General features: G+C 37.8%; 1 protein-coding gene across 1 annotated transcript in view; it reads right to left on the reverse strand.

The window, feature by feature from the left end:
* The window catches only part of bmper (BMP binding endothelial regulator), a 37,550-nt gene that overhangs the window by 2,143 nt on the left and 9,118 nt on the right, over window positions 1–26,289 (reverse strand). Inside the window, exons 3-14 of the mRNA XM_028470705.1 lie at window positions 15,662–15,761; window positions 12,628–12,710; window positions 12,176–12,266; window positions 11,041–11,123; window positions 9,883–9,982; window positions 8,987–9,096; window positions 7,842–7,976; window positions 7,643–7,747; window positions 3,026–3,071; window positions 2,456–2,625; window positions 1,635–1,836; window positions 736–1,078 (exon numbers count right to left, since the gene is read on the reverse strand). Of these exons, the coding sequence (XP_028326506.1) occupies window positions 736–1,078; window positions 1,635–1,836; window positions 2,456–2,625; window positions 3,026–3,071; window positions 7,643–7,747; window positions 7,842–7,976; window positions 8,987–9,096; window positions 9,883–9,982; window positions 11,041–11,123; window positions 12,176–12,266; window positions 12,628–12,710; window positions 15,662–15,761 (1,568 nt within the window). The remainder of the gene's footprint in view (window positions 1–735; window positions 1,079–1,634; window positions 1,837–2,455; window positions 2,626–3,025; window positions 3,072–7,642; window positions 7,748–7,841; window positions 7,977–8,986; window positions 9,097–9,882; window positions 9,983–11,040; window positions 11,124–12,175; window positions 12,267–12,627; window positions 12,711–15,661; window positions 15,762–26,289) is intronic.

Here is a 26,289-nt window from a genome sequence, read left to right on the forward strand (position 1 = left end):
AACAAAATGTTGTTAAATAGTGTTCAGGTATGGTTTAGTTCCACCTAAAAGTTTAAAGCTATCAAACAAATTTTAGTTCAGGGGCCACATAGACCTTATTTTGATCTTGTGTGCCAAACCAGTAAAACCATTGCATAACAACCAATGTAAATATTGGCACATACAACATATCCCCTTTGTTTTAATGGACATTAATTGCTGACGATGTTAACATAACTCCACTTTTGGGTAACAAAATATTTTTACGCCATCTTGAATGGCCCCAAAGCATCAAGGGTTGATGGCATTATTTGGGTGAACTGCCTCTACGAAGCATATTGTTTGCTGTTGGATTGGGGCATTCAGCCTGCTTTTTGGGGAATTTATCCAGCATTTTTTAGTCAAAATGCCATTCTCTGTAGCTTTTGATAGCAGTAAACACACAGGAAAAGGTAAAGATCCCAATTTCTGCTTCTTTTTTTCCCCCAAAAGATGACAAAATAAACTGTACTTGGTCTATGCGGTTACAAGAACGTTGCTGCAGAAAGATCTGTGTTTTGGGTTTTTTGGGTCACAACATATTCAGCTTGAAAATATTTACTTTCCTGAAACTTACAATATGTTTATACAATATGTAATTACCATGTTTGCATTAAGGAACATTGCTTGAAAAGGTACCACCATCAGTGGGATGGTTTTGGCCTGCAGGCTTTATGTTTGACACCACTCGTCAAGAGTTTCTTGAGTAATGTTTACCTGTAGAAAGGGGCATAGTCCACCACACGGTGGCACTTCTGAAATTCCCACGACTTTATCTTCTGACACTCCCGGTGGGCTCTGAATTTGACTTTGACGCTGCCGGGACACAAGAAGGACGCTGGCCTGCGAGGCGAATGCTGCTGAGAGCAAACTTCATTTCCCTCGACTCGCCATGACTCGGCAAACTCGTCAACGTCGAACTTGAATTGGCCATCGCCTCCCATGGTGTCGTCACGCTTGTGACCATTGTAATTGCCGCACAGACCACAGAGACGGCCACGCAGGTGGGGGGCAGCGACAACCTCAACAAAACTGTCACCGTCCCATGTGATCTCAAGACCTGCAGGTAGAGATTTAAACCTTAGTTTTCATCTGAAAACTCTTTATAGAACTAAAATGTGAAAAGCTGTCATTTTTTTTGGAAATGTTCCAAACACAAACTAAATCTAAAACTTGATATCTTTAAAAGGCTAAATGGGAACTATTCAAATGTGTACTGTTGAGGTTCATAACTCATAGTTCAGGATCCAAAAGTGGGTCGCGAACCACTTTTCAGTGGGTTTAAAACATTTCAATGAGCCAAAATAATCAGATTATATCGGATCTATTAATTTAAAGTGGATTAATTTTTGAGCCAGTGTGAAACCTAGTTGAAAGCACTTTTTTCCTTATACAGTATACCTATTGGTAATCATAGATAAAGTCTCTAGTAACTATTCAAACTGTGAGGAAAGCTGTCAACTTTGTTTTCTGTTAATAGAATTTAAGAATGTAAACAATTTCCTGAAGCCTAATCAGTTGAGAACCATAGATTTTATAATATATCATTGCAAATCTCATGCATTTTTTGATCGTAACTTGCTCTTACAATCTCTGGTCCAAGGTTGTGTGCTGACCTGCGATGGCGGTGAGCTTGAGCAGGTACCCGTCCAGGTCGATGTGCACTCCTGGGCCATGGTAGGGCAGGGCGATGCGTGTGCCATTCCTACGGACTGTCAGGTGTTGGTGCAGGCTGAGGACCAAACCGCCCAACCTCACTTCAACCGACTGTGTCCATGAGAAGGAGCGAGTCCGTCGGGCGTCGTTCTTCACAAGCACCTGGGATAAACGCAGACACGTTACTTTAAAAACTGGACTCCACCAAGCCACAGAGTGTGAAGTAGCCCAAAGCTGCAGATATGAGAGTGGGAAACAGTTATGGGACTCAGACTTGATTGTCCTGTAGCTGGCCACCTTTGATGAGGGTGTCTCTTGTTAAAAAGTGCCAAAACACCCCCTGATTCAAAGGAACACTACTGATGATGCGTCCCAAAATTTACATCCTTCCCATATCGGATACATTGCTCCCACGCCACTCTCAAATGGTAATCCTCATGTGACTACCATCTTTCGGCACAAAAGACAGTTTAACATTACGTCCCGTGTTTAATGATTCTAGTTTTCAACTAGTGAGTAGGAATAACCTTGACTGTAGGGATATCACAGTAGTTACCAAGGTATTTTAAAGGCTCTAATGGGCTACTGCCCCAACCCCGTCTATTAATCAACAGCAGTAAACAAAAAAACCTAAATTCTCAAAGAAGAAGAAGAAAAATAAGAAGGATGATTTGAATTTGCATCTGGTCTTATATCCACAGTAGCTCATACGCTTACACTTTTTTCTGTATATCTATTAATTACTAGATGGTGTTTCTACCATTTTTAACTTCATACCTACCATGAAACTTGTGTCCGGGTTGTTGATGTTGACGTTATTCCTTGGCTCTCCAGGAAGAGCAGCGCTGCAATCCCGCGTTAGCACATATTGACAGGTTCCCTGAAAGTTGAACGTCCTGCCGTCAAAGGTGTTGTAATGTGGGTCGCCAAAGACTGTGCATACACCAGGCTCTGTAGGGGTGAACACACAACCAAGAAAGATCATGTAGGTTTCAATTAGTTTGGCTACACTGGAAATAACTCTCACAGATTTACGAAAATACAAGTTGTTTTTTTTCTGTGAAACTTGCGTGTGTGTGTGTGTGCGTGTGTGCGTGCGTGCTTACGTGCGTGCTTGCGTCTGTCTTTAAATGCAGATTGATGGTAAAGCAAACTTTAAATGATCAAAGTTAAACCCACAGTCTGGACTAAAGTGTTTGAGAAACATGCCAGGCAAGAAACACATGCTCGGATCAGATCAGTTTACATTGTATAAATAATGGTTAAAATTTTTTTGTAATATTAATTTTACTCAAACGCTGCCACAATCACACATTAAAACCTTTACGCTTTTCTAAAGCGACTGACTCACTTTCAGTGCAAACCGGACAGCACCCAGTCCTGTTCAGGATCTTGTTCTGAAAGAGACGAGTCACAGACACAAATGTTTGGTATTTAATTTGTGATCTGAAAGTTTAGTCAGCTGGATGAAAGATGGTAGAGTGCCTGAAAATCAGAAGTGATTCAAAGGCAGCAGGAACATTTTGATGAGGTGCAGAGTTATGGGCCAAAGGAAATACTGTATATTCTCTTGGATATCCCAATAAAACACATACAAAACATATGATCTCATCCTCAGTGTTGTGGCATTTGCTTTTAAGTGATTGCAGTTTTAGTTTTGGTTGCTTTTCTTTGTCTATCAAACCAAGCAAAATCAGCTAAGATTAAATACTCATTTGGATAAGGAATTGTTAGAAAAGTATGCAACTAAAACAGATACATGCATAGTAGAGGGAGGGAAACTGTGCATTTTTTCTTAAGAAAGCCCGAGTGATGGAGACTTTGGACAAGATGTAGGAAGAAATACAAAGAACAGTACACAACCTTAGGACCCCCGCAAAATGACAAATAGTCGTTTTTGTTTCCTTGATTTGCTGTTTTTGATGTTCACCCACAGCAAGAGATATGCTGTTATAATCTGGAGTCTGTGGTCAGTTCTGTGGTGGTTTTGTACATTGGAATTATTTATTTGTTCATGTTTCACTACGGCGTTCTGTTGGTCGTTAGTAATATGTTTGTTTCTTTGTTTATTTGTCTTTGTCTGTTGCTAATGGGTTCCCACGAGTAGTCCCTCTCCTTACTCATGTCTCCACTCAGGTGTTCCTCACTAAATAATTACCTTACCCGACTACTAAAGCAGTGTGTACAGTTAACACTGAGTTTGTGTTACCACATTGTCTGAAGACTTGAGTTATTTTATTTCTTAATTTCACGTTGCGTGCTATAGATATTGTAGATTTGCACTGAAATTGGATTTTTGAATTTGTTTTAGTAGTTTTGCACTTTCTTTTGATTACACTTTTGGATTTTGAGTTTTCACTAAAGGGACCTAGCTTTTATTACTTCCCCTCACTAAACCCGGACATAGGTTTGCATTAAACACCCTGTATATAACAAGATTCATGTTGTTTGTGTGTTATGTAAATCCTGTGAGTGAAATACAATGACAGAGGCATTCTATTTTAAAACTTAAAAACTAAGAATTACTCATTTTGCATGGAATTTTAGGATTAAAAACAAACATACTACTGTTGTTTTTTTCAGTAGCTATAAAAGCCATAAATCAGAAGGTTACCACAAAAAACTAAATTTAACATAAAACATACAGGTGGGACAAAGTTGTTTTGATTGAGCTGGTATCAATAGCAAGAGCGGGTTTTTTGTTGTTGTTTTTTTTTAAAGTTCAGAAGAACTGAAATAAAAGATATCCCATCAAACTGCTGAACGTTCACTGTGTAATGGGACCCTCTTCTTCTACGCACACACATGCACACACATACACACCTGTCAGTGCGCTCAACACACACACTCGAGTCCTAACCTCTAAACAAAGGGCGCACTCTCTTTGAAGAGGGGAGCTTTCTGATAGAACACACAGTAATTCACGTGCACACACGCACACACACACACAAATGCACGCACGCCATGACAGAGATTGGTTTTCAGGGGCCTAAATATAGGGAACCTCTTCTCTTCTGTCACTCAAGCGCCACCCAGACAAAGGGCTGCTGGGAGACTGGCTGTCTCCAAATGGGACCCATAGACCCTGTTGACCTGCTGCTGACCGCAGGATGGTGACGGCATGGGAGTGTGTGTGTGTGTGTGTGTGTGTGTGTGTGTGTGTGTGTGTGTGTGTGTGTGTGTGTGTGTGTGTGTGTGTGTGTGTGTGTGTGTGTGTGTGTGTGTGTGTGTGTGTGTGTGTGTGTGTAAAATAAGTCGTAAGTACAAGATACAAGATGTATGTATGCTGAGAGAAGTATCGATTGTATTTTCAACGTGTAGTTGTTGCTCCAGGTTAACATGAGCCTGAAAATACATGCAGCACCAGTGAGATTTATTTATCCTTCTGATGTCGTCTATATCAGAGGTGGGCAACTTTAATCAGTGTGGGGCCACAAAAATGTGTTTGTTTAATGGAAGGGCCACATTATGTACGCTCATGTCAGCATTGAGAATAATGAGTGATCTGAGCATTAACACAGGAAAGATGAAAGGGTTTTACAGTCATTCTGTGTATGTTTGTTCATTTTGTGCATTTCTGTTGTCCTTCTGTGTATTTTTCCTGTAAAATCTATCTCTTTTGGAGTCATTTTTTGTGTATTTCTGTTGTCGTTTTGTGTGTTTGCAGTACTGTAGGTTTGCAGTCATTTTTTTGTGTATTTTTGTTGTCTTTTTGAGTCATTTTGTGTATTTTTGTGTAATTATGTTGTCGTTTTATTAATTCTTGTAGTAGTTTTGTGTGTTTCTGGAGTATTTTCTGTGTTTCTCTTGTCTTTTACTGTATTTTTCTCTGATGTTGTAATTTGTTGGTATACATTTTCGTGTATTCTTGCTGTTGTTTTGTGTATTTTATTTAAATTGGTGACAGCATATAATTAGATTGAGGTCCGTCAGTTGCCTATGTCTGATCTATAATATACATTGTCTAGGAGCAACGTATCAGGCTGCTTTTGTTTTTAACAACTAGGGAAACTGATTCAACACTCACTTAACTTACTTCAATACTCAGGTTTTTCCTCAACCAAACCAAAGCATTTCTTCACTGGACATCTAATTCTAGCGAGTGACTAACACAGGTTTATGTATTTATTGGTTTTAGATCATTACACAAAAATGAAAGAATATGACTCCCAATGACTGGGAAAAAAAAGAAACAGATCCAAAAACTTGCCATGATGACAAGTAAGTCATCTGATATCCAGACCTAAATTTGTCATCACAATAACAATTAATAATCTTATAACAAAAAAAAATGGTTAAATGAAATTTCTGCAGCAGAAAACATGAGAACAATATCACGTTGAGATAAACGAATGAGAAACAGCGACGTTAACCTCACACATTTGTCTTCCCAGGGCTCTATTTTACTGCAGACCACCATCCTGAACACAAACAACAGGTGAGAACATGTTGTAACCACTGGAACCGTGTGAACTTGGACCAACATTGACACCAGCTCTGGCTGAGTGACCGCTTACTGACTGGCGGTATCTCAGGAATCCAATCTATTATCCTTTGACCGATAGACGACCTCGGCGTGACCTCTGCAACAGGTGAACGACGCGAGGCCCCCCCTTCAGAGTGTATCAGCTAATGCCATCACCCTTTGAGGTCTAGCTTTAACTCATTAAATCACCTGAATGTGACCTGGAACACCGTGGAATACCAGATAGTGGTTGATCTATGTGTGTTTTCTAGGGACACTTTATGAGCGCGATGGACAGACGCCTGTCGGAGGTTCTTCATTCAGGCCGATACTCAACACCAACATTTTTCGTGGTGAAACTGATGAAACTGATAGTGGGTTTTGACAGCTCTGCTGATAAATATCTACAGTCTCACCGTTCTAAGGCGTCACGCATGTGAAGTGAAGACAGAGGAGATTTAGTCACGGGCTGTAAAGTGTGATTGTCACATAGGACAGAACAGGGTTGGGGTCAATTACGTCTTCAATTATCCATGTTCAATTACAACCTCATTATGATTAAGGTAACTGCCGTTTTTTTCCAATTACAATTTCCAATTATTTTCCCCTGAAAGTCAATTTCAATTTTGTTCTCAATTAATAAAATTAAAATTCATATAATCACAATTACTGAGCCTTTAATAAAAAAAAAAATGTAACCTTCCTCTTGTGTTAGATTTCTGTTAGCATATCTTATGATTATGGGTCAGTTTTGATCCATGTCTTAAATCAGCTGTAAAATAAAATAAAAAATATTATCTATCAGCCAATTTGTTTCACAACTCTTAGTTACCTCGTTAGGTTTCCTAATTAATGAAAATATTTTTATTAATATTTTTGGTGTAGGTGTCTGAGTCTTTTTTCTGTCAGTATATACAGTATATATATATATATATATATATATATATATATATATATATAGATATATATATATATTTTTTTTTTTAAATGGTAAAATGATCCTTATTAGAAATGACAGTTTAATAGAATTTCCATTCAAAAATTACAATTACAAATTAAATTTTCTGAACTCAATTACAATTTAATTACGATTACAACAGCAACAGATTATTTTTTTATTACAAAATGAATTATCAATTAAGTGATTAGAATTATAATTGATCCCACACCTGGAACAGAGTGATGCACACAAACCGCACCACACTTTAAATCAAATCCAGATTTGTACATTTGTCTATTTGTAATATTGTATTTTTTATTTTTTCCTAGAGGCGTGCACTTGTATTTAATCCCTATTTAATTAACAGTCTTTTATTTAATTATGTACATTTCATTTTATTTTATTCCTTTTCTATGTTTTAGTGTTTGTTGTTTTCATTCAATATTCTGGGGCATCTGTAAAAAAAAAAAAAGCAGTTTCCTCCAGGGATAAATTAAATCTGATTCTGATTCAGATCTCATCCAGAACCAAACACTATCTGTGTGGTGATGCCTGTCACTCACCGATGGACAGCTGGTGATGGGTACACACTGTTTGGGTCGACACTCGATGTTGCCTTTAACGCAGGCACAGAGGGTGCAGTTAACAGACGACCACATGTCCCCTTCCTGTGGAAAACAACACAACAATGCAGATGTAAGAAGTGATTATCCTCTAATCTGTCCCATTGTAGTTATGATCCAACGCTTCCAGTCAACTCACCCTGTAGATCTTGTTCCGGACTCTGCAGTACTTCACCTCTTCCACCTTCACGTACGACAAACACTCCACGCAGCAATGGTCGCCTTGACAGCTTCCCGGCCGCGAGCACCGCCTCTTGCACACTACTGTTGAATCCTTGGAGAAGATGGAGGAGATTTTCAAAATTCAGGTAACACTTTACTCAAAGTGTTATACATAAAGGCTGACATTACACTGTAATTATCATGACATGACACTTGACATTAGCTTGAATAAGGTGTCATGAAGGCTGTCATTAGGTCGTTCCTTATCCTAACCCTAAGTTACCCTAACCCTAACCCCTAAAGCCTAATCCCTAACCCCTAACCAATAACCCTTAACACAAATTCTACCTAACTCGTAGTATTTTTCTGTTTTGTTTTTTTCTTTTTTCTTACAAAAAATAGTTCCCTATCCTAACCCTAGCCCTCTAGTTCCCCATCGTACCTAACCCTATAGAACTGTACCTCCTAACCCTAACCCTACCTAACCCTAACCCTACCTAATCCTAACCCTACCAAAGCCTAACGGACCTCACCTCCTAACCCTAACCCCGAACCCCTAACCCCTTAACCATAACCCTACCAAACCCTAACCCTACCGAACCTCACTTCCTATCCCTAACCCCTAACCTTAACCTTAACCTTAACCATAACCATAACCATAACCATACCTAACCTTAACCCTACCTAACCATACCTCCTAACCCTAACCCTTTAACCTTAACCTTAACCCTACCTAAACGTACCTCCTAACCTTAACCCCTTAACCTTAACCTTAACCCTACCTAACCGTACCTCCTAACCCTAACCCCTTAACCTTAACTTTAACCCTACCTAACTCTAACCCAATATAACCCTAATCCTGCATAACCCCTCTAGATCCCTCCACCTAACCCATAAAAATGCCAACATAGCTCCAAAGGTGTCATAATTTAGCGAACGACACCTAATGACACCTTATTCATGCTAATGAAAGATAATGACAGCGTAATATCAGCCTTATGTATAAAATTTCAAGTAAAGTGTTACCAAAATTCACACACAACTTAGCTGCAATGCTATTATCTGTATAAGGATTTTTTAACTGAGCAATCTCTCGATGAGGAAAAGTTGTGGCTGGGTTACCTTGCAGGTGCAGGTGGTGCAGTTGTCATGAATGAAAGATGTTCCGTTCTCATAGACCTCACTGTGGAACAAACAGCTTCCCAACGAGAGATCGAACACCTTCCTCTGACCTGAAGGAAAGCAGAAACAAACCCAGATTAAAACATGAGACACAAGAATCAGACATTCTGCCAACAGTGAATCTGATAAAGTCAAATGAAGGTGAAATGAACAAAGTTTAGATTCTGATTTAAACCATAAACTATGATGGTTCACTACCAGATTATTATAGTTCATAGAACTAAAAACAGGGTTCAGTCATAGCATCATTACCACCAATAACCCAATAACAAAGGTTATATCGCGCAACAAGATATTGTGATATTAAAATATCACAAGATGGTTCGTTCTTATTTTTTATTTTCCTTTTGAGTTGAAGTACTCATATGTAAGTACGGGTGTGCATTCCCATGAATATGACGATACAAATCAAGATTTCCGTGTCACGATACAATATATCGACATATCTCGATATTAAACAGTACAATATATACTGTATATCGCAATGTCAGTAATTACAAATTCACCTTTTGAAGTCCAAAACAGGTATGAAATACAATTTATTAAAAAAAAAAAAAAAAAAGAAACTTGCAAGAACAAGTAAATGGTAACTAAGTGTAATTCAAGTTCAAGTAGTATGTTTATCAAACTGTTATATTACATTTTTCAAAAAAGTTTAACTTTTGCTATATTTGTACAGTAAACTGAATGATGGTAAATAAATAAATAAGAAAATAAATAAATAAATAAGAAAATAAATAAATAAATAAATAAATAAATGTTTATTATTTACTATATCTGCCCAAACATGTTTTGAAGATATTTTTCATTCTCTTAATAAATCTCTATGTCTTTACCCAAACATCTTGGACAGCACTGTCCAGGTGGGGTGTGGGTGAGATGGGACGGGCAGGAGAGGACAGGACACACCTCCCTCATACAGAGAGTCCTCGCTCCCTGAAGACACAACAGAAACATTGATTACCTTACACGCTACTGTTACATTTATTAGATGAAAAAAAAACAGTTTACAAACAAATTACACATATGATTGAAATGATTAAAATTTTGGTTCAATTGTAAAAGCTATTAAGCTATAAAGTTTTCTTATATTAGTATCATAGACTAGTCATAAGTAAGGGAATATCTATACATCAATTATTGTAAATCAGAAAAAAAGTGTAATAAGTTAGATACTAAATAGGTTCTCAACTGGTCACACTCTGGGACCCACATTTTACCCACTTTTTTTTTCTAGAATTCAACCAACCAAATAACTGTTGAACACACACATATTTAATCTTTTTAAAAACATAAATCTATTTATTTTCCTGTGCAGCATGCATTTCACAGCATGCCAGTCAAAAGAAAAGATTCTTTCAAAATAAAAGACAAGTCCAACATGAGACATTAAGTATTTATTTTTCTTTGACCAGCTGTTCGCGACAGGTCTGCAGCCCACTTCTGGGTCCCGAACCACCAGTTGAGAATCTCCTCTAAATTATACAGTAGGAAGTGAGCATAAAAAGTTATGTTGAAAACATATTTCAGGATAAATGTGTATTCAATCCGTAGAGGTGAGTTGTTTCTTTTTTAATCCCACATAGCCAATTAAAGAATGGTGGTTATTACATAACATATTACATTAAAAAAAAAAAAAACAAATAAAACTGACAATCATACATGCAATCAATGTAATTGTAAAAAAAAATAATGTATTCTTCCGTGTAAAACCAATCTTGCTAACAGGGCGCCTCAGCTACGTGTTAGCACATTAGGGCTGTAACTTGTTTATGGATGCACGTTAAAGGGTTTGTTTGTTTTGTAGTGTAGAGGGAGGAGGGGGAGGGACCGGTACAGGGAAAACAGAAAAACAGAGAAATGCTGGAGGAAACGAGGACCGAAAGCAAAGAAACACACATGTTTTTCCAACCAAGGATTTGTGAGTCCCAGGAGACTCCAAAACAAACTCATTTGTGAGTCCCAGCCTGGAGGTGTAAGCGTGGTGTACTCACGGTGCAGGTACACTTGATGCATGGTTTGCCTTCTGGACTGAACTCCTCCTTCTCTTTATACAGACGACCTTCAAAAATACAACCTGCAGGACGACACAGGGTTGGGTTAGAGCCTCATCACTGGTGTGCTTTAATAAACTGCAGCTCAAACTGAGCTTCAGAATTTCAACATCATAATAATTATTTAGCAATTCATCCTTGTGCACTGAACAAAGACCAGGGGTGTCAAACTCATTTTAGTTCAGGGGCCAAAAATAAAGTAATTTGATTTTAAGTGGGACGCAGATTTTAGGTGAGAGAACGACCAATTTCAACAATAATTTCTCCAAAATTTGCACTTCAACCTATAAATGATATACAAAGTTTGTAAGGTGCTGACAATATCCAAGCAATAAGTGACAGATATCAGTTCCTGCAGGATTTTGTCTCTATTTCACTGGTTTTGTGACTAATATTTATATATTTTGGGAACTTATTAGAAATCATTTCAGGAAAATAGAGATTTAAAATGACTGCAGTCGTGATAAAAGCATTGGAAAATTGCAATCCTCCAAATATTGTGGAGTTTCATTGAATTAGTATATTTTGAAGGGCTGCCATATCTACAACTTACTTTCTCCTGTGGGGCCAATTGGATGATCTAATGGGCCGAATTTGGCCCCCACGCCTTTAGTTTGATGTGACATAGACTATCAAAATATAAGTTTGTTGTTTTCTATTGTCAGATACAAATACTTAAAATGGTTAAACTGTCAAAGTGTTCTTGCATCGCAACAACTTCATCTATTTTGTCAAGTTGTGGATCTCAAAAAGGGGGAACAAGGCCCATTTTTAAAAATACGTTTATAAAACAACAGTTTTAATGGGAAAATATATATATTTTTTTATATTATTTATATCTTTGTTACCACTGCTGATTCACTAAGTAAGGGGTACTTGGTTCAACTGTTGTCTCTGAGAAACAGATGCTCTATTTTGAGCTCCTCCTGGTAACCCCGACTCAGAGGTATATTGTTGGAGTTTGTCGGAGTTTACAGAGCTGTTAAACAGGCACACAACTATTGCTATATCCCATGATATATCACATAATCCTGTATCTGAGGGCTTAAAGTTTCAAAGGCAGTAATGTACTCACCAGGGCAGGTGGGGCAGCACTTCTTGGGGTGGATTTTGGGGTTCTTGCAGTGGACGACACACTGTGCTTCAGCCTCAGTGATAACACCTTCCTATGAGGAGCACATATTACATAATCTCAGTAAATGGTGTGTCCTTTAAAGAGTTTTTTAAGATCTGTATCTTTTATGGTCTATTTTTGTAATTATGTTTTTTTTTTTTTTTTTAGCCATTATTTAACCAGTTCTCACTTGTCTTTCACTATTCACCCCTCACACTCTTAGTTAATTTTTGTAATGACATTAGGAACAACTATTATTCTACTATATTTTCTTTAATTTATCCCTCACTCTATGCCCTCCTATGACAGATGTCAGAGGTTTACACATCATGCCTGAGCTGAAACAACAATGTCTGCCCACTTTGCCGCTCATCTGCTCACACACGCACACGCACACAAACACACACACAAACCTGGCAGCGCCTGCTCATGCAGGGTTTGGTGGAGCTGGTCCAGGACACAGAGCTGTTGTAGGATCGACCGTCCAACGTACAACCTGAAAGAAAGAGGGATAACTATAACTACTATAGAACTCAAATCACCTGACAGTAGCATGAGTGAACTTTTGGAAAACTGGTGGTTAGATCAACAACTGGTTTTTTTATTTTTTATTTGGGGGGCGGTAGTCAATGTCAGTACGTCTACCAGGTTACACCAACCAGGTTACACCCTGTAGTTGGAGAACCCATTATCACATCCAGTAACCATATACAGTACATTTCTTGTGTAACAAAGTGAAGAAATGCACTACAAAAAAAAAAACAAATTGTAACTAAATTACTTTACTACACTGTAGTAATGTGCAGTTACTTAATGCAAGTCAATGAATGAATGAATTGACAGGAACTGCATGTTTATCTTGGAGATAAATTTAGTATCTTTGTGCTCAGCCTTCATTTGCAGATATTGCATGCTCTCCTCATGCATGCATTGGATATGTACAGTTTCTCCACATGATTAATAAACATGCAGACCTTGAGTTGTTATTTGAAGTTACTGAACTGGACCATGAAGTGATTGTGTGTCTCCTTTTATGCGTGTTAACCCTGCATGGACCGATCATGGTGCGCCATCCATGTTTGAGATCAGATGACTCGTCTACAGCTTCTCTGACCCGTGAACATGATAAGCAGGTATAGAAACTGACCCCTCACACTCACTGGGCTGCTGCTGTTGGACTGATGTCTGCTCCTTGTTAAATTAATAGCCTATTCATTACATCCCATTTACAGTAAGTGGTCTCAGATCAATGTTAAACTGTCCATAGCATGAAACCTGATCACAGCCATTAATCCACTTTCTTCTGTGGAAACCAAGTCTTCAGACACTCAATCATAACTACAAGAGGATGTATATGGTAATGTAGAGGAGAGTCTCACTTCCTGTCAGTAACACAGTTTAAAACAACAGCTTTTTTCTGTCGTATTTTGTTGCAATGAGTGTTTTATTTTTTCTATTTCTATTTGTATTCATGTTTAACTTTACTTTTCTTTTGTTCTTTTTAGCAGTTATTACCTTGTTCATTGTGTTTCTGTTTTGTAAAATAGTTCAGAGTTAGAAGTGTATTTGAAGGAATCCGTTATGCCTTTACATTATAATTATTGGCTTTTTGAAAATAATCATTTATGAAAACATTTTTTTTATCAGGTTTTAACCTTTTGTTGTATTATTTATCTTCCATTAGAGTGGCTTTACATACATTTGATTTTACCCTCAATGTTAAAGTGGTTCATCAGAGTTAAGAGCAGTTAGTTAAACTATAGCCATTATGTTCATAGAGGGAACAATTTAATTAATTTGGTTTATAATAGTATACGCTATCTGCTTTTTGTGTTCCTTAACTGTCCGTAATTGGCAGTGTGGGGGCCACAAAAGGTATCTCACTTAGGGCCACAAGATGTCTGGGGTCGCCCCTGACGACGCATCAAGTTTTCTTTCATGGCTCAAGTTATCCTTCAAAGACTTATGTTGTGTTTATTACTTGTGCTTTCCATTGTTTCAGTTGCTTCAATAATATTCTCTAACACTCTTTCTAGAACTGCTCCACATTTCTCTTACAGGGGACCGTGTTACACAATATAATTATTGATGCAAAAACAACATACAAATATTTTAAATTTTTCAAAGCAATAGTGTTATTGTAATATATTATTGTATATAATTCTAAATATATTTTTAATGCTAGGAATGCTAACAAAGCAGTTTTTTTTGAAGGCTTAATTGGAAAATACATTTAATAATAAAGCATTTTTAAAGGCCTAGTACATTGCACTCAAACTGCTTAATAAAATATATGTTCACTAAATAATTTCAAATAAAAGGCCACAAATCGGCTCTGGTGCTTTTAAACTGTGCGTATGATTTTATAAAAGTGAAAAAATAGTCAACCGCACAATAGATCTAACACAGGCTGCGGTGGTGGAGCCGATTGTGCACGATTGTAAAAGTAAAGGACTATAAACACAACGGCCACGCCTCTGCTGAGGGAGAGGAGGAGAGTGTTTATGGTTGTTTATAATATTATTTCATTCCTACAGAGTCTGAATCTGCCACTTAATGAACGCAGTTATGAAGGCGTACAAACAAGAAGACACGTAAATGAATAGGTGCAGAACTTTGGATGCACTTCCTGTTCTGGAATCCAATAAACTTACTTTAAGTTAATGTAATTTAGGTTAATTAAGTTATTGTGAGAATGCTGTACAGTACTCACCATTGAGATGTTTTCTATATGTACTAGTGTTAAGGTTGGGCATCGAGTATCAAGTATCAATTTATCCCGGGAGAATCAAATTTTTCAATTTCGATTCCTACTTTCGATACCCAATTCGCCGACCGGAAAAAGAAGTCGCTGAACACCAACAAAGAAGAATCCACCAATTGTGTCTTCATGAGGTTTTCAAAAATAAAGCTTGTGAAAATAAAATTTACAATCCAGTATTTATATTCAAGTTCATTGATTTTATATTTACGCACTAGTTGAAAAAAACACTGAGAAATTCCTAGTAATTAGTAAAAAAATCCATGGAGAGGTTCAGACTATTTAATCCAGAATTCTTTTTGCGGGTAACTTTTAGCCCCATTTTACCAATGAAGGTAAACTTTTGACTAATTAGGAAAGTTCCGCTATGTTCTAATGTTTTTTGTATTTTTATTTTTATTTACAGCAGGGTTACTCTAGCACTTTCTGGTAGAAGGGAGGCTCTATTTATACCAATCAATGTTAACATGGCAACAAACCCTGTCACATAAACATGCCTCCTCATGCTGAGGGTAGAGAACATATATGAATGATAGTCCCAATCATAATCAGACAAAGTTAAACCAGGTCAAAGTGTTCCTTTGGTTTTTGATGATGATACTTTTACAAAGTGAAGGGAACAGTTGATTGAACAGAATTGAGTGATGAATGATGTTGTATAATGTTGGTTTTAAAGTCAGTCTTACCTTTGCACCTCTCACAGCAGGCTCCTGTCTGTTTGACCACCAGAGCACAGTCCTCAGAGACCAGTGGACATTTCTCCTGTTTGCAGTCGGCTTTTCCGTCCTAAAAGGAACACACGCAAAGATAAAAACAAAAACAAAAATAATTACAAATTAATTCCTGCAAGTTCATTTTGTCTTCTTTTTTAAATTAATATGTTATAGTTTGACAGAACTGTCAAGTCAGCCATGCCCAGAAAGAAGGAAAACATCAAAGTGATCATGCGCCTCTGAAGAAGACTAGCAGTTGACAGTCGAAACATATCAGGAGATCAAAGTAAATTTCCTGAGGAATAAATGAAACCCTTACGTATTATTCAAAAAGAAGACAAAAGGAACTTGCTGGAATTATTGAGTGGAAATGTCAAGGAAACATCAAAGCAATCAGCAGACGCCTCTGATGAAGACTGACAGTTGGCAGTCAAAACATGTCAGAAGATCAAAGTAAGTTCCTCTACTTTCTTCTTCTTCACCTTTATCATCATACCTGCAGTTTTTTTTTGTTGTTGTTTTTAAGTTGACTGGTGTATTGAGATATAATATATGAACTTAGTACATTTTCCCAAAGTTAATTTGATGCCATTTCATCTGATCTGTCACCAAAAGCATGGTGTTGAAAGAGCTTTAATCATAATTAGGAGTCTAATCAATCTAATAATACAAAAGCACATACTCTTGTTATTATTATTATTATTATTATTATTATTATTATTATTATTATTATTATTATTATTATTATTGAACAGAACTGAACAGAACTCCAGTCTATCAGCACCACACTCATTCATACCGGAAAATTGGTGACTTCTTTCACCCTAACATAAACAGGTCTACTTATTATCCAGGGCCTCCATGCTTTAAATCAGAAGTTCTAACTGTAACAACATCTATTGAGCCCATTCACTGTTATTGTTATTAATCAATATTTCTCTAAGAAGAGATGAGTATTTTGTTGTTACCTTTTCTCGGTTAAAGGTTTGCATATACAGTACAACACCTCCTCTGCATGTGAGACCATATTATTGCATATATAAATCTTAAACACACTGCAAAGTACCGCACTTATAATATAATGACACTTGATGTAAAGCCATCCAAATGTAGCTGAGACATCTCCAAGTGGAAAAGGCACCTCAACTATGTAACTCCTAAATTGCTTGAAACAATCAGCAAATCTGGTCCATAAAAGCTGCTTTTTACTGTTTACAATCCCCTTTTCACCACCTCTGCCCTCTGCCACTAATATCTGCACTTTGCTGCCTGGGCTTTCTCAATAAAAACAGACTCAGTCTTCACAGTTAAGCTGTGAATTTTCACACCAGCTCTCCAATCTTGCTGTCACCTGCTGGAACGCCACAGTCTGCATCCGCCATCACCCCCCCAACGGCACCGTGGGACCGGACGGAGTCTGTGCTTGTTTAATTCACTCAGCTTTCACGCCCGACTTTTACTGCCCACTTTATCCACATGCAGCACTTTTGACTTTACATGCTGTGAGGGTTCGTAAAGCTAGGCTGGCGGGCCCCGTGGCTATGCGGCAGGCGGCTCTAACGAGGACGGATCAAAGTTGGGGTAAAAATAAATCTGGGAGGTTTTTTTATAGCCCAACCAAACCCCTAACCACACTGAGGACAAATGATGTCATGACAGGAGAAAAGAGGGATGGAGAAAAGGGACAGAGGACGTAGAATAAAGAGAGACTGTTCTGCACAAAAAGCAATGATTTAAAGAAAGTATCTCAATACAACTGTTGCTACTGCTCACTTTAAGGAGACAAATACGTTAAATTAGATTCACATGGTCAATGTGATTAATTATCTTATCTTTGTGATTTAGACTCTCCTGATCATTGGTGGTGTTTAAATCACTGAAGAAGCTTTTTCTGCATAAAGGAATAGAGTTTCACCCATAGAGTTCTAGAGCAGGGGTGTCAAACTCATTATAGTTCAGGGGCCAAATACGGACCAGTTTGATCTCAATGGGTCACAGACTTTTGGCAGCGAAAACGAGTAAATTCCACCTTAATGTGCCCTAGTTTGCACTTGCACTTGTAAATAATATGTAAAAATATGTAAGACACTGACAATATCCAAGTAAAAGGTGACAGATATCAGTCCTTGAAAGATTTCCTTGATTATTTGACCAACTCTTATTTTAAATTTGTGGAATAATTTGAGGGAAATGGCAGGAATTTGGAAAAAACAAGAGTTAAAAATGACTGCCATCATTGGGAAAACGCTGAGCCCTGTATTTATTATAGAGTTTCATTGAATTTGTGTATTTGGAGACACTGAGATATCTTCAACTGCATTAGTTGGAAATGTACAAACCGATTCATGGTTTCTCTGTCATTTTTACTTTCTCCTGCGGGCCAAATTAGATGACCTAAAGGGCCGGATTTGTCCCGCTGGCCTCGAGTTTGACATATGTCGTAGAGACTAAAAATGGCCGACACATTAAAACAATAATGAAACAAACCCCTAAAGAACACTATGATGTGAAACATTTTGCTTCTTTTGTGTTTATTTGATGAATTTTAACTCAACTGTTGTATTTGTCTGATATTGTTTTGTTTCACCCACTTGTCAACCAAATGCTACGACGAAAGTAAATCATAATTTTTCACATAAAAGGCCTCACAAAAGCCTGATTTAAGATGGACGTCACCATTCCTAATCATACATGAGAGTTCATTCCTCAGTTTGACAAGTTGCAGCTTTCTAATGACGACTGATACTTTGCTCACAGGATGCTGGAGAAATGCATTTTGCTCAGTATTCGCCATGTCTCAATATGAAAAAGTAACATTTCCTCCTCGGTATTCTACACACAATGCCAATGAAACACTAAAATGTATAACCAGAAACACACAAATTGCAATAAAGATATCCGATTTTGGAAGTTAGTTTTTACTACATCATTGTTAAAGAATAATTTCTGAACATTTAATTTAAATAAGTCCTTTTGCAGGTATACGGTTTGTAATAACAGTCGATACTAAATATGAGTGAACTGCGTGGGTTGAGTGAGCTGTTTTTGATTCCACCCCTTTTGGCCAGTGAGTGAACTCGTGATAAAGAGATTCCTGAACTCGATGAGGCTCCCAGGATATAAATGAACATTTGACGACAAATATAGACAAAGAAAACATCTGCATCCATGTGTCGTCTCGGACCTTGTTTCTGAACATGAAGCTGCTTTAAGAAGAAAGTCAAACGCTTTTTATCCTCCACACACACAAAATGTCATCAGTTTTTTTGATATAAATTCACAGTTTGTGAAAGAAAGTATTAAAAACAATATTGTCTTTACAACAACCAGAAACAATTTGGTGTCCAAGGTCATGTCCTTCCCTCTGTCATCCACAGAGTGGTGTTACTACATGTGACCCCCCCCCCGTATCAGGGTCAAAGCTCACTACGGGTCACCATGCCTTATAAACACTCCACATACCACTGAAAGCCAGTGGACTGGACCACAGTTTGAACACACACACACACACACACACACAGACACACACACGCACACGCACACGCGCACACACACACGCACACACACACACACACACACACACACACACACACACACACACACACACACACACACACACACACACACACACACTTTTATTAAGGCAGTTTTATTAGATATAAAATGACCAGAGGGTTTTTTTCTAACCAGGAGGATTCTAAAGACATTTCTCAGTGTTGCTCCACAAGCATCTTTCATCAGTAATTCATGTAATCGAATTGTATTCATGAATTTAATCAGCTGCTCAGCTCCGTCATTGGCTAAATTTATTAGCAAAGGTTAATCGCACCAATGCAGTACGATCCACGTGAGTTTTTGGCTTAACTTTAGAAACTGGACAAACGGTAAATGTTGAATTGAAATAACTTCAGTAAATGAGATTAAAGGATTCATCATAGTAAACCAGAAAATTCTTAGAATTATCCCAGTCTGCTTTACTTTTATAGGAAGGATATGGTTTAAAATTTTATGAAGAAGACTGGAAATTGACAGTCGAAACATATCAGGAGATCAAAGTCAATTTTCTGAAGAACAATTGTCTGAATAAATGAAACCTTAATGTATTATTCAAAAAGAAGACAAAAGGAACTTTCTGGAATTATTGAGTGAAAACATCAAGGAAACATCAAAGCGATTAGCATATGCTTCTGAAGAAGACTGGCAATTGACAGTCGAGACATATCAGGAGATCAAAGTCAATTTCCTGAAGAACAATTGTCTGAATAAATGAAACATTAAAGTATTATTCAAAAAGAAGACAAAAGGAACTTTCTGGAATTACAAACTCACATGTTGAAAGGTAATTTAAGATTAAACTTCAACAAAAATTTTGCAATCTTAACTTCTAAAAAGTCCAAAAAGGAAATGCCTTCAGAAATTAATTTGTTTCTCCTCCTCCTCCTCTTTACTTCCTACTACCCATCAATGGAAGTGACTATTTTCTGTAACACATCAATCATCACTGACTTTGATTTATATTTACACAGGCAGTGAGTAAACGAAGCAGAGTAAACATAGATATAGATAACAGGGAAGTGTTGGTTCAGTGTTATCAGGTGCACCTCACCCCTCCTGTATCGACCAGCTACTGTTTGAGCTGAAGGACGGAAAACAACCTTCAACACACACACACTCACACTCACTCACACACACACACACACACACACACATGTTGAACATGAGGCCCCACAGGAATGCCTGCTTGATCGATTCAGAGCTGCTGGTCTGGACCTCTGAGCTCGTCCTGATTTGTGGCTGTAATGTAGAGGTTGAGGAATGAGCGTATATCATATCAGATAGCTGAGCCTTAACATGCTAAAGTCATTATATACGTATATATGACACACACATGGTTGTTTAAAAATGAAAGTATCTTTTGTTGTTAGTCTTTGTTCATGAGTGTCAGAAGGATTTCTAATTCTCACTTTTGTCTGGGACAAATGTAACTATTTGAACTGTTTGAAGAGAACTCATAGGGACACATCAAAGTGATCAGTAGATGCCTTTGAGGAAGACTGACAGTTAGCCGTCGAAACACGTCAGGAGATTAAAGTGAATTTCCTGTATAAATGAAAGCTTAACATATTGTAACCGTTTGAGTTATTTGTGTCTGGGTTAGAAAATAAATCAGCGTTTTTCTATAAATTATCCTTATTTTCTTTATGTATTACCATATTTTACTATTGCATGTTGAATGGAAGGTAGTATTTTAATCATATTTACATAAAAGTGAAGAGGAATGGGGTTAAATAAGCTTCAGTTCTATTCCACTCCTTGTGGAACATAAAAAATAGTGTATTTTTAACTCTTAATCTTTTATTTCTATTATATTTGGGGTTGATTTGAAATTATCTTGTGCTGGTTGAATTATATTACACTCATATTCAAAATAAAATTAATTAAATCCTTTATTCATTCAACTTATTCATGTTTTCTTGAAGTTTTGAAAAATTATAATAAATGATTATTATATATATAATATGTTTCTGGTTAGGAATGACTAGTTTGCATCAGATATTCAAACACACAGCCTACATGAAGCTAGTCCAGTAAATATAAGAGTGAGCATCTGGCCATTTGTCAGATAATGCAGTGAAACACACACGTTTTCAGCCACAGCTGCTTCACACTCACTAATAACAAGAAAACTCAACTCTTTCCCTGATTTCTTTGGAGATTTATGAACTGTGTCTAAACACCTTAAATGCAGCGTGTAGCGGTTGGTGCTGCTCTGTAACACTTTTAATCGTTGCTTCCTGTGTCAATAGGACTCATGTCTTCCTGTAAGCCTATTGGTTCACCACTCTATGACATCATCAGTTACATTTTCTCAGAGTTTAGTTTAGTTATTATTTTGTACTTTTCTGTTGTTTCAATCCATGACTTAGCTTTTCCTTTCTGAGTTGAGTTTGCATGTTATGTTGTCCACGTGTGTATATTTGCCTCCTCGTCATAAGGTTGTGTGTCACAATCAATTGATTTTAGATCAATATATGTCGTCCGGAAGCTTAACTTGCCGAGCACAGATCCATGTAGTTGAATCATAGGAATATAAATCGATTCATTGATGGAATTTTAATATTGGCTATAGAGATGACTTTGTGTGAGTGAGCAGCCTGTGATGAACTGGTTTTTCTATCCAGGGTGTGTCATATTGAGTTTTAGACCCTTTGTGTGTGTATTTTTAAACACAATCATTGTTTAGTCTCCAAACACATCAAGGTGAATAAATCTGGAACATTTTGCTAAATACTAAAGACTAATCCAACATTTGAAGACGTTAATCTGAAGCCTCTCTGATAAAAGGTAAAACAGCAGCTGATCATCATCAAGTGATGGAGAGGAAGGTGGGGGGGGGGGGGGGGAGCCGATGAGAGAGTGGAAAAAGACATAAAGATGGACAGACAGATAGACGGTGGACAATGAAGAGCGTGACGGAGATGGACTGACTCCTTGTGAGATAACAGATCGTCATGGCGACCTTCCTGTCAGTCAGTCTGTCAGCCGCTTCCACTCCAGGACCCATTACAGCACTCGGCCTCACCCGGACACACACAATGGATCCTCTGTGTGTGAATGCACACGTGTGTGTGTGGGTCCATGCTCACAGAGCTACAAGCAGGTATAGTCCAGACCCTCAGAGGAGACTCTCGCTCCCCCCATCCCCCCATCCCCCCATCCCTCCATACCTTCCATGTATGAGTGACACAGAGGCCCGGATGGCTCCTCAATCACAGCCACACAGGAAGTATTTAAAACATTTTATGTGATCAGAATAACTTTCAAAATAAAGAACAACTGCAGCTGCACAATCAACAATTTATCATAATTCCACAATTCCACTTTTTTTTCTCTACTGCGTATGATTGAGAGGGAGATTTTTGGTCATGTTGTTGATGATTTAAAATGTTTTTACTGATGTTTTTAAATGTTTTGTTGCCAACTTTAATGTCCTTATTGATTTTAAGCTCTTGTCTGTTGCACTTTTTGATCATGTAAAGCACACTGAGTTGCCTTGTGTATGAAATGCGCTATACAAATACATTTGCATTGCCTAGTCTTCTTTTTTGAAATAATATGTTAAGGTTTCATTTTTTCAGACACATTTTTTTAGGAAATTTGATCTCCTGACATGTTACTTTATTGGCTCAAGTACCCCCTTTTTCTTACTTCAGCCCCCTTATGTACATTTTGCTCAGAATTCTGTGACAAACATCTATAGAGCAAAATGATGGAATGACACAATAACACACATTTTAAATAATCTCATTTTGTAATAAGTAGAATTAAACAGTATTTAATTCCTCCTGAATAGATTTATTTCTATATTTTTTATCAATTACGGTCATCTCCTGCCTGGCGTGGGACCAAGACTGATGTTTGTCTTTTCAGTTCATTTTCTTGTTGCTTGTCTGTTATTTTAATTATTCAGTATATTTTTCTATTATTTTGTGTGTTTTTGTTCTCGTTTTGTGAGTTGCTGGTAAAATTCAGTGTAAAAAATAAACACAACTCCTTGTATTTATAATGCTTTCATTTGGCAATTTTTTCTCTCTCAAGTAGCCCCTGTAGTGTCATTGTGTACCCCAAGGGGTACACGTACCCCCATATGAGAAACACTGCTTTAGTGTATCCCTACGAGATCAGTAGATGCTTTGATGCTTTCCTTATGAAAGAACTCGTAGGAATACATCAAAGCAATCATTAGATGCCTCTGAGGAAGACTGACAGTTGGCAGTCGAAACATGTCGTGAGATCAAATTTCCAAAAAAAAAAAATGTTGCCTGAATAAATGAAACCTTCACATATTATTCAAAAAGAAGAGAAAAAGAATTGGATGGAATTATTACGCGGGAGTCAAGGAAGCATCAAAGCGATCAGCAGATGCCTCTGAAGAAGACTGGCAGTTGAAAGTAAATTTCCAGAGCAACACTTGAATTATATATATATATATAAAAAAAAGTATCAATCTTTCGCAAGTCAGACTGTTAGGCCTTTTAAAGCTTATTTAGGAAAAAAATAAATCAGAGCAAATATTGAGCTGTTTTAATTGTGTGATTATAAGAGCGTTGACTTATTTTAAGGAAAAAAACAAAACAAACGGCACTGAAAAGTTTTCCCAGATCCAAAATCAATAAAGTCAGTGTGTTGAATGTAAGCATGTTTGAGTGTGCGTGCACGCGGGGTGGGGGTGGTGCGTGTGTGTGTGTTTGTAAGAGGGGTTAAAGCAGAGATGAAAGGCGGCCCATTGGCTGCTGATGACTGATAGCATTCAGCGAGCTTTGGCTGATGTGTGCCCGATAACACAGCAAGGCTCAGTCAGCTCCGTGTGTTGAGCAGCAGCCAATCAGGAGCCAGAGGCTAAGGTTCAATATGCATGTAATTCATTGGATTCATGCGTTTCAACCCACTCTCTGACATCTGACATCCTTCATGTGGCTGCTTTTCTTCAAGAGCGTTCCACAACTTCCCACGTGACACTCGACTGTGTGGAGGATGTAAAGAGTTTAAAACTGTCTGCTTTCATCAGGAAGGTTTTTGTTCAGATCTCCTAAAATCAATAAACAGCGATAAAAGTTAAAGGTTCACCAGTGATCACAATGTTCACCGACCTTTGCTTTAATCTGATAGAAGTACAACCTTTGCTGAAGATGTTACTACTGAAATTATGTTACAGATATCACTTTGATATGAACCAACGTATGAACAAAGAGTCACACAGGGCACAGCATGTTTGAAGAGAGACTAAGGCATTGAATATCTAAGTTTTGTTTCAAGTCTTCAGTTTAAAAACAAGCAAAGAGTTTTACTTTCTTCAGGAACTTGAGAGTGGTTTTAGTTGTTGTTGACAATATTTTTCGTCAAACGAAACAAAAACGCTGCTTTAACACCAAGATAGTCCCAACCTGGTGTTGAAGATCAAGATGGTCCTTAACACCTTGATTTGCATATAGACTGTTGGGTTGGAGAAGTTAATGAAGTTGTTCCTTCATAGAAGAAGAAGAAGAGAAGAAGAAGAAGAGAAAGAAGAAGAAGAAGAAGAAGAAGAAGAAGAAGAAGAAGAAGAAGAAGAAGAAGAAGAAGAAAGATGAAAGAAGAAGAAGGAGACAAAGAAGAAGAAGAAGAAGAAGAAGAAGAAGAAGAAGAAGAATAATAATAATCCAGGCTTATCAATTGTTTAGAAACAAAAATGGAAATCAAACGACTTCTGTACGCTTTTCACAACAATCAACCCTAACCCTCGACAAACATGTTCACAACCATCTCCATAATAATCACATTTATTGTTGTCACATACAGTAGAGATACATACGTATATGAAAATCTTTCTCTGCCTTTGACCCATCCCTGAGGAGCAGTGAGCAGTTAGGGTTAAGGAACTTGTTCAGCATCCCACAGTGATGACCTAGGTGAGATTCGAACCGGTGACCCTCCGGTTAAGGAGGTTCGCTTCCTTAACCACTAGGCCACCACTAATCAGCTGACCTTATATCTCCTTGAGGCTAAATGTCGGCCATTTTCACACCATTTAACGCCTTCATTTTTTCTAGTTTGGTACTGTCAAGGCTCAAACATACTTAGGCTGAATCTCCGTGGAGCTGACTCATGGCCGACTGTCCGCGCTCCTCAGAGCTTTCATACGCGAGCGCACCGTTACATAGTTTCCAGTAAAATCCTACATTTCCCATGATTCTTAGCGCTTCTCTGTAGTCCTTGTACTCCTGGAACGGGTAAAGGTGTCGGTACTTTCGTAGCTCGTCTGCCAGTCTCTCCTCTAAGCTCGTGTTCATCTCTCCTGCTCTGTTTCACTGGGCGGTGAAATGCAGGTCAGTGTTACATTTAATGTGGGTCGATGCAAAAAAATACCTGCCGAGTAGTGTTTTGTGTTACACCAGGTACACGGACAAGTCTGCGTGGTCGTAAAATCTGGAGTCCACTTGGCATGTGGTTCACTTCCTGTTTGCTCTGAGCTGCAGAGCGCAACCAAAAGAGCCAATTAATGTTTAATGTCCCACCCTAACTCCCTCTCCCTGGTTCTCCTCCCCCCACTAGGGTGAAACACTGTAACCCTCTTTTTTTTTATCTTTTCTTCTGATAAAGTTTAGCTTACCCATCATCAGGGACAACAAAAAATGTTGTTTGTTTAATTTTTTGCAAGAATAAAACATGTATCGCTGTTAATCTTAATCTCTAATCGACGACAAGTAAAATAAATAAATGAAGTCATCACAAATCAAGGAAGCGAACAACCTTTGAAGATTCCTGAAATTTTTTTTGCACGTCTTCATTGCAGAAAACAAAATAAATGCCTTTCAAGTAACCAAACTGCTGATCAAATAAACGTGTTTAAAGTTGACATAACTGCACTCATTCAGAAACAAGCAGATTGGATGCAGGTAAACACACACACACAGTGAGGACGCACCCATGGAGTCCACATCTGTACATTTCCTGCGTGGTCAACTCTGGGTCACGTGACGCCTTTTAAAAACTGAAGCCTCTCTTTTTTAGCCTGTGTGGAGTCAGTGAGACAGAAAAGCCACTCTTTTCCTCTACAACAA

This window comes from Gouania willdenowi, chromosome 16 (genome assembly GCF_900634775.1).
Source record: "Gouania willdenowi chromosome 16, fGouWil2.1, whole genome shotgun sequence".
Taxonomy (NCBI): domain Eukaryota; kingdom Metazoa; phylum Chordata; class Actinopteri; order Blenniiformes; family Gobiesocidae; genus Gouania; species Gouania willdenowi.